The sequence below is a fragment of the Brassica oleracea genome, chromosome C8 (assembly GCF_000695525.1).
Source record: "Brassica oleracea var. oleracea cultivar TO1000 chromosome C8, BOL, whole genome shotgun sequence".
Lineage (NCBI taxonomy): Eukaryota > Viridiplantae > Streptophyta > Magnoliopsida > Brassicales > Brassicaceae > Brassica > Brassica oleracea.
The window spans coordinates 34,436,977-34,445,622 of record NC_027755.1 but is presented as its reverse complement, the minus strand read 5'-3'; the positions used below and the strand labels follow the sequence as shown (position 1 = coordinate 34,445,622).

At 36.2% G+C, this 8,646-nt stretch overlaps 1 protein-coding gene across 1 annotated transcript in view; it reads right to left on the bottom strand.

Moving 5' to 3' along the window:
* LOC106312598 (ATPase 5, plasma membrane-type) overlaps positions 1–3,062 on the bottom strand; it is a 10,723-nt gene extending 7,661 nt beyond the window's left edge. Inside the window, 3 exon segments of the mRNA XM_013750168.1 lie at positions 1,895–2,131; positions 2,214–2,333; positions 2,836–3,062. Of these exon segments, the coding sequence (XP_013605622.1) occupies positions 1,895–2,131; positions 2,214–2,333; positions 2,836–2,898 (420 nt within the window). The 5' untranslated portion in view covers positions 2,899–3,062.
* Positions 3,063–8,646: the final 5,584 nt, after the last annotated feature.

Below are 8,646 nucleotides of genomic sequence, written 5' to 3'. Positions count from 1 at the left end.
AGACCGGCCGGGACAGCACCATTACCCGAAGCCCATGATGTTGAAAAGAAAGATCCCAAAGAAACCTACTAAGCCCAAGACAACAGGAAACCATACGGTCATGGCCGTGGTGGGTACAGGGGGCGTAGGCGTGACAACCATAACGGTCGAGATAACTACTCAACCGGCCGAAGAGGAAACCATAATAATCGTGGTCGTGGTTCCAATTACGGTCGGGGCCGAGGGAGTTATGGCCGTGGACGAGGTGGCATATCCAAACCATCTCACACGTCCAAGTCTTGATGTCACAGATGCGGGATGGACAATCATTGGGCCAAGAACTGCAGAACTCCGAAACACTTGTGCGAACTCTATCAAGAGAGTCTCAAGAACAAGAAAAGAAAGAATTCGAAATGAAAGACTTAGGGAAAACTAAGTTCTGTTTGGGATTACAGTTTGAGTATAAAGCAAATGGCATCCTTGTGCATCAAGAAACTTATACAGAAAAGATACTCAAGCAATTCAATATGGACCAGGCACACCCCTTACCGTGTCCTATGGTCGTGAGGTCCTTAGACCTTGAGAAGGATCCATTCGGACCTAAGAAACCGGACGAGGAAGCACTCGGACCGGACATGCCTTACTTAAGTGCCATTGGAGCCTTAATGTATTTAGCTAGTCATACTAGACCGGACATAAGCTTTGCCGTGAGTTTACTATCCAGATTTGGATCATGTCCGACCTTAAGGCATTGGAATGGTGTGAAGCATCTGTTCAGATATCTGAAAGGAACAAAAGACCTTGGTTTGTTCTATACCAACCGGCCAGGAGAGAACATGGTCGGGTATGCAGATGCTGGATACTTATCTGATCCACACCAGGCTAGATCTCAGACAGGATATGTGTTTACGCATAGTGGAGCCGCAATATGCTGGCGTTCAACAAAGCAAACCTTAGTTGCTACATCGTCCAATCATGCCGAGTTCATAGCAATGTATGAGGCAAGCCGGGAGCTTGTTTGGTTGAGGAACATGACCGGCCATGTCTTAAGAGAGAGTGGTCTGGCCGTGGGACAAGAGAAGGAGGAGCCAATGATCATCTATGAGGACAATGCAGCGTGTATTGCTCAGCTCAAGGAAGGATACATCAAAGGAGACAGGACCAAGCACATCCTGCCCAAGTTCTTTTTCACCCACGATTTGCAGAAGGCAAAGGAGGTTCAAGTAGTCCAAGTCCGATCCAGCGACAACTCAGCCGACCTTTTCACCAAGTTTCTGCCAACCTCAACATTCAGAAAGCTGGTTCACCAGATAGGTATGCGCCGGCTGAAGGATCTGCAGTGATGCCTTCATCAGGGGGAGTGTCATGCGTTGTACTCTTTTTCCTGTCTACGGTTTCCATTTTTCCCACCTTGGGTTTTTGGTTTTCCTAGAAAGGTTTTAATGAGGCAACATCGTGCATGATACGAGCCCATATGGTTCTAGCATCCAAGGGGGAGTGTTATGAACAATGTGGATTGCTAGGAACCAAATGGCCAGAACCGTGGCCCATAGAGAGAGAGAGAGTCGGCGGCCCAAAGGGGAAGAGAGTGGCCGACCTAGACTTAGGATAAATTTCCATTTATCTTTCATGTTTATCTTTAGGAGGTTTTCCTTTTCCTTTTAGGATAATGATTTGTATACTTTTCTTTTATCTGATTCTTGTAATCCCTATATAAGGGAACACTTTGATTCAGAGATAATAAGAAGAGAACACACGATTTCCCCTATCGTTCACAACACTTTATAAACTTTCTTGCGTTTTATAATTATTTTGTCGATCGCTATTTGACGATTCTTTTCTATTTCCTACCAAAAAAAGAATCACTACGAATCTACGATAATAACTGAAGTTGTATACGTATAACTGGTATAACCTTAGTTCTGCAGGCTAGACCGGCCATGAGAGCGGCTGCAGCATTACCAGCGTTGTTCTCTTCGATGAAACTAATGGTTGAGTTGATGAATAGCAAACCCACTATCCCCACAAAGTCTTCCCAATCCGGTGGTCTTCCTCCTCCGTTCGCCAAAGCGATAGCCATTAGAGCCGCCGCTTCCATCACCCACGACAAGGGGTTCCACATGAAGCCTAAAAACTTTATAATTTTGCTTTTCTGCGTGTTATGAAATCATAAGGTTAAAAAACATTTCATCAATGTTCATATTTTTAAAAAGGGAGAAAAATCAAGAAGAAACCTTCTTCTCTTCGAGCTTGTTGGGACCAAAGAGGTCTAGACGGTAAGAAGCTTCATCTGATGTAAGACCTTGTTTTGTACATTTCAGCTCTTCAAAGACTTCCTCCATGGGTATTCGAATCTGTACCACATCATTTATGTAATTTTGTTAATGTTTTTCACTTCTTTTTCCCTTAGTTTCTACAAAAAAACTACTTTCAATATTTTACTTTGATGTTAGGAAAAATATGTTTTCTTGGCAAATAAAAAAACTATGATAACATTTTATAAGAAAAAAATACTTCCTAAAATTGTATTTTCTTGTTGTACACAAAATTGTACTTTCTTGATATAAGAAAATGTGCTTTCTTGGCAGAACAAGAAACACACAGTTAACTAATAACTAGCACACGATCGTGTGATGTTAGCACATCATTTTTTAAATGATTCAATGAAGCCATATGCTATGAAGTCTAATGCTGTGGGACTCGCAATAGAAATCAAATCAAGTTTTGAAAAGAAATGAAACGAGTTCGAGTTTGTGACAATATATGTATGTATATACATAATGTTTTGGAATTACCCGGGTTAAAGACTCATAATACCTAAATACCAAAGAAAACAAAAGGATTACATGTATTTACCAGATCAACGGCTTCATTCTTGATGCGGTCGAGTTCATTGCCTTTATCCGCGGCAGCTGCCATAGTGAAGCCCAAAAGATGAAGACGAAAATGAAAAAAAAAAAGAGAGGAAGGATTTAGGATATTGATGAGGAGAAGACGAAAGTGGAGGAGTAAGAGAACGTTTGGTATCTAACTATTTATTGTGTCCGAAGATTTATTCAAGACATAACGAAAATGTGAAGTGTGAAAGTGGGCTAATGCGAGGGACTGAGGGAGGCTTGTTTGTATGTGCACTTTTGGTAAAGTAAGCCAGATCATGAGTTCACTTCTTTTGCCCCTTCGGATTTTTACGTGGCATTTCGTTTATTTTAATGTATTTCACAACTTTAGGTCTCGGCAGCAACAATAGTTATTTTCATTTCTTCATCATATTATCAAAGGGGCTGATTGTTTCGCCATTTGTCATCTCCATCCAAATGATTCATTTGTATGATCTATTCAAATGATCCATTCAGATTTTTGTGATTGTTTGTTTGTCCATCCACATAGCTCATCTAGATGAATCATCTAAATGGATCTTATGTTTGTTTCTTTATTTTCATTTTCATTCAAATGAGTTTAGTAAAGAAATTACTAAAATATCTTTGTGTTGATTTAATCATATGTTTAATATTACTTTTAACTATATTACATTTAATTATTTAGTTTAATATATTTACATTAGAATTATTTAAAAATTAACGAGTTTTCTTTTTGCGGTTTGGGCGGCAAAACAAGTTTTTTCGGTTTTAACGAGAAAACACTTTTTTATGTTTTGGCAGAAAACAAGATTTTTCGGTTTTGGCGGGAAAACGATATTTTTCGATTTTGGCGGGAAAATAAAAAATTTTGGTTTTGGCGAGAAAACAAGTTTTTGCGGTTTTGGCGGGAAAACACGTTTTTGGAGAGAGAACATGTTTTTGCGGTTTCGGAGGAGACCACATTTTTGCGATTTTGGCGGGAAAACGCGTTTTTGCAGTTTTGTCGGGAAAACACGTTTTTGGCGGGAAAACGCATTTTTTGCGTTTTTGGAGGAAAACACATTTTTACGATTTTGGCGGAAAAACGCGTTTTTGCGATTTTGGCGGAAAAACGCGTTTTTGCGGTTTTGGCACGAAAACGCGTTTTTGCGGTTTTGGCGGGAAAACGCATTTTTGCGGTTTTGGCGAGAAAACGCGGTTTTGAGGTTTTGGCGAGAAAACGTGTTTTTACGGTTTTGGCGGGAAAACGCGTTTTTGCGGTTTTGGCGGGAAACACGTTTTTGGCGGGAGCACATTTTTACGGTTTTCGCGGAAAAACGAGATTTTTCGGTTTTGGCGGGAAAATACAAATTTTCGGTTTTGGCGAGAAAACACGTTTTTGGTTTTGGCGGGAAAACAATTTTTTTGTTTTGGCGGGAAAACACGTTTTTGCAATTTTGGCGGGAAAACACGGTTTAGGGTTTTGGCGTGAAAATTTTGTTTTTAGGTTTTCGCGGGAAAATGCGTTTTTGTGGTTTTGTCAGTTTTCGTGTGTGACAAAATAATATTATGTTTAGGTTTGTAATTTGTAAATTACATCAAGGGTATAATAGACATTATACCATATTGAATGAACAATCTTCATCTAAATGGTCCAAATTGGTTCAGCTGAATGAACTTTAAAATGATTTTGGCGTGAAAAAGTAATTTTTAGCACGGGAAAAAGTGTTTTTGTAGTTTTGTCAGTTTTCGTTTGTGACAAAAATGATATTATGTTTAGGTTTGTAATTTGTTAATTACATTAGGTGTATAATAGACATTATACCATTTTGAATGAACCATCTCCATTCAAATGATCCAAATTGGTTCAGCTGATCGGACTTTAAAATTAAATCTAAATTTCCAAAAGTCATCCGGATGATCTGCACTTTTAGTGCCTAAACAAACAAAACTCTCATCTTCGTCCAGATAGCCCATCCAGATGGAGAAACAAACAGGCCCTAAGTTTCTTTTATAAGCATGAGGTATCCGAGTTTGTAACACACGATTAATCCCTAAGGCGAGTGTGACTGCCGAGTAGCCCATTCACCAGATTTTTTTCTAGTGTCAAATGGGAGATATTAGTTAACTCTAAGCCTAATCTAAGCTTGAAGGGAATTGATCTCTAACCTAAACTAACAAGATAATTCCTTCTTAAGTGGGAACCACTAGACGTCTAGAGTCTAGACCAGTACCACCACTTGATTATCATATTACTTACAGTTTTAAGTAATGAAAGTGATCTTAGTTTAGCACTAAATAGTGTTCTGTTACAGAACTTTTGTGCTCCTGGATAACAAGATAAGTTCCAGGAGAAGACAAAAGGCAGAGCACTTTAAACTTGCGTAGAAATCCTATCGTATTGTGTAAATGATTATTTCTAATATAGTGCAGATTTTTACAAATGTAACAATAATTTTTACAGAAAAAACTGAGGGTGGAAATTATAATAGAAGTAGTGGAACAAAGATGAACACACAAAGGAGAAACATGTGAAAGAGACAACTATTTGTTTCCCTCCTTTAATTTCCTGCTTATGAATTTTACGTGAAAATCCTCTCTCTCACCCACTCATGCAAACTTTTTCCATTAAAGAAGATAAGATACAAAAATATCTCGAATTCTTTATGGGGTTACACAACCAAAGTAACCCTAACTCTAGAAGATATTGTTTGTTAGTTAAGTATTAAATATGGATACAAATATATAGACTTAAGTTCTTACTTGAAAATTTCATCTGCAAACGTTTTGTTTGTTGCGGTATAGTGAGTATATTTGTATCTTATCTCATGCGCCATGGAAATAGAGAATCGATTTTTCACTTCTCTGTTCATTTTGTAGTGATATAATAACTTTTGTGGTGCCGTCATGGTATGAATTAAATGAAGATGTGAGGAAATATGGCTTCGACCAGAAAAGAAGTTAGAGAGAAAATAAACTCACGAGGATAAAGGGTGATCAAACTTTCCTTTGCCATGTGAACTAGAAAAAGGCACAGGATGCTCGTGGATCGTGGCAAATGCAATGACATGTGGTTAATTTTTAGGGGTTTAATGTTAACTCACCTTCTTTTTGTTTTAATATGTTCAACTTCAAATTCTTGTTAAAAATAATTTGCAAGACAAAAAAAAACTAGGGATGAATGTACTCTAATTGAGTTTGAGCATCTTCTTTTACTTTTTATTTTATTTTGTTTTTTCATATGTTTTTCACTTTACTTAATAAGCCTATTTCAGTTAACTCGGATTCAATATTACTATATTCTAAAAAGAACAATTTTTAAAATTTGTATAGATTTTCGTATTGTTGTTTAATGTTGTTGTATTATCCCATAGTGATTTTGTTTGGTAAACTTTTTAATGTTGTTGTATTATTCCACAGTCACTCTTCAATCAACAAAGCTTGAGTTAGCAAAACAAAACAAAAAGGCCATAGGAATATATAGGGTTGGGTAAAATACTTGAATCTGAAGAACCAAGCCGAACTTGATCCAAAATAATATATCATATTTGAATCAAAATTTTGGTATCAAAAAAACCAGATCCGATCCCGACACAAATCGAAATATTTTAGATTACCGAAAATATTCAAATCACAATTATATACCTAAATATATTTATTTTAGATAAAATAACTAAAAATATCTAAAGTATTCAAAAATATTCTGATTATCCAAAATATTTGAAAATGTCCAAAATACCTAAACATATAAAAAAAACTCAAAACACCAAAAATGTCTACTAGTTCTTTACCCAAATATCCCAACCAAACTAATTTTCATGGTAGGGTTTTTTTGTGTCAGCAATTTTCATGTTAGGTATAGATATTTAAAATAAATTATTGAAAATAATATCTTTTATATTGTTTTTAGTTTTGGATTTTAAAGCATGTTAAATTTACTGATTTTTTTTATATAGTTTAAATCGATATCTGAACCCAAACAGAACTGACAAGGATTTCAACTGAACCCAAATAGACCTAATTAAACCAAACTTGAATGATTTTGTTTATAAATAGGGGAATTAGGTGACATACACATAAGAAAATCAAAAATAAAGTTTCTAACCATAAGAATGTTTGGCTATGATATTATACATATTAATCTACAAAGTGACGAACATACCCTTTTCTATGCGCGTGAAAAGAGTCTGATGTCGATGTGTCTTCTTCAATTGAAGAGATTTCTTTCACTTCAAACAAACTTTGAACACAAACGACACATCATAAAGGAAGAAAAGAGATAGAGGAATTTCAAAGAGAGACGATGAACGAGAGGGGTGAGGGTGTTCGAGAAGCTATTTAGGGTTCTTGTGGTGATTGGTTATGGCGGTTGTATCTGTGGGTGATTATATATGCAAGGTGTTTGGTTCGTTGGGTTGGAGATAGTGATGAAGAAGCAAATGATAGATTGAATTGGGGAAGATGAACAGTAATGTTGTGTAACATATTCTATTCTATTTTATAATTACAATATAGTATGCTACAATTTTTTTCTTTCTCTTCAGCAAAGTGTATCTCCTTCGCCTTCTAATTCTTCTCTTTCACTACTCCATCAGCTCCATTGTTTCATTTTTCAGCACCGCCGCCACTAATAACCATCCCAGAATTAGATGGTGAGTTGCATTGGAGAAGAAAAACAATGCTCTTTGTTAATATGTTTTATTTTGAAGTGTTGTAATAAATATAGTAGAATATAAATTCATGGTACTAAAGGTTGTATGCTACTGAAATGAATCCGACTTTTAGAGTTTTGTAATGACAACAATTAATATATAATGATCCACCATTTTTTCACGAACAATACATTTACATGAAGAATATACATAAGTTCTTGCGAAAATTCTTGTTAATATTATAGCATATATATAATCGTAGAAGTATAGTCTAGTACAATATTTTTTCTTCACGTTTGTTTCTTATTTTTCATCCTTTTCCTCAATCTTTTCTTCTCTCATAGCTCTTTTTTTTTCTGTTCTTCATCCATGTCAAGCGTTCCATTGTCACCATTACTACTATTGATTGTTTCGGCACTGTCACTATCTTCTCTTCTTCCACCACAGTCACCAATCGTCATCTCTTCCTCCTCATGTATAGGTTCGTTTCCTACTCCCAACAACGTCATTTCATCTGCTACCTTACAACTGTGTCGATACTATAAAGAATATAGTACAGTACAGTTTTTAGTTTCTTTCTCTTCAATACGACCACGAGTTCTTTGAAGGATAGTAATGTCATTTTTTGAAGAACCTGTCACATCGATGAGCTTATACTGTAGAATGAACATATTATTTATTTTAGTGTCCCTTATGTATATCTCACAAATTTACTCTTATAAATATTCAAATAGGTAAATTAAATTATAAAATATTAAACTACTGAATGCGCTCGTGGTTTAAATAAGAAACAGTCCAGCCGACTATACTTTCCGTTTGGGCCAAATATTAAAACCTAATCGGATCTTGACCCGACCCATAATACATCATGGCTTACGCAAAACGTATATCATCGTCGTCGCGTCGTTAACAAACTTCGCTTTTACCTTCTTCCCTCAACCGACCCTACGAGCTAGGCATAAGGGTTCGGGTACCCGCTGGCGTTAGGATCGGGTTTTTTGGATTTCGGTTCTTTTTGATAACACCTTTTAGATCTCATTCTAGTAGATTTGCAAGTACGGATCGAGTTCGGATATAACACATCGGATTCGGATCGGTTTTGTATCACATCATATAACCTATAAAATAACTATATATCATTCGGATCAGTTCGGATATACCCAAAATAAAATCTAAAA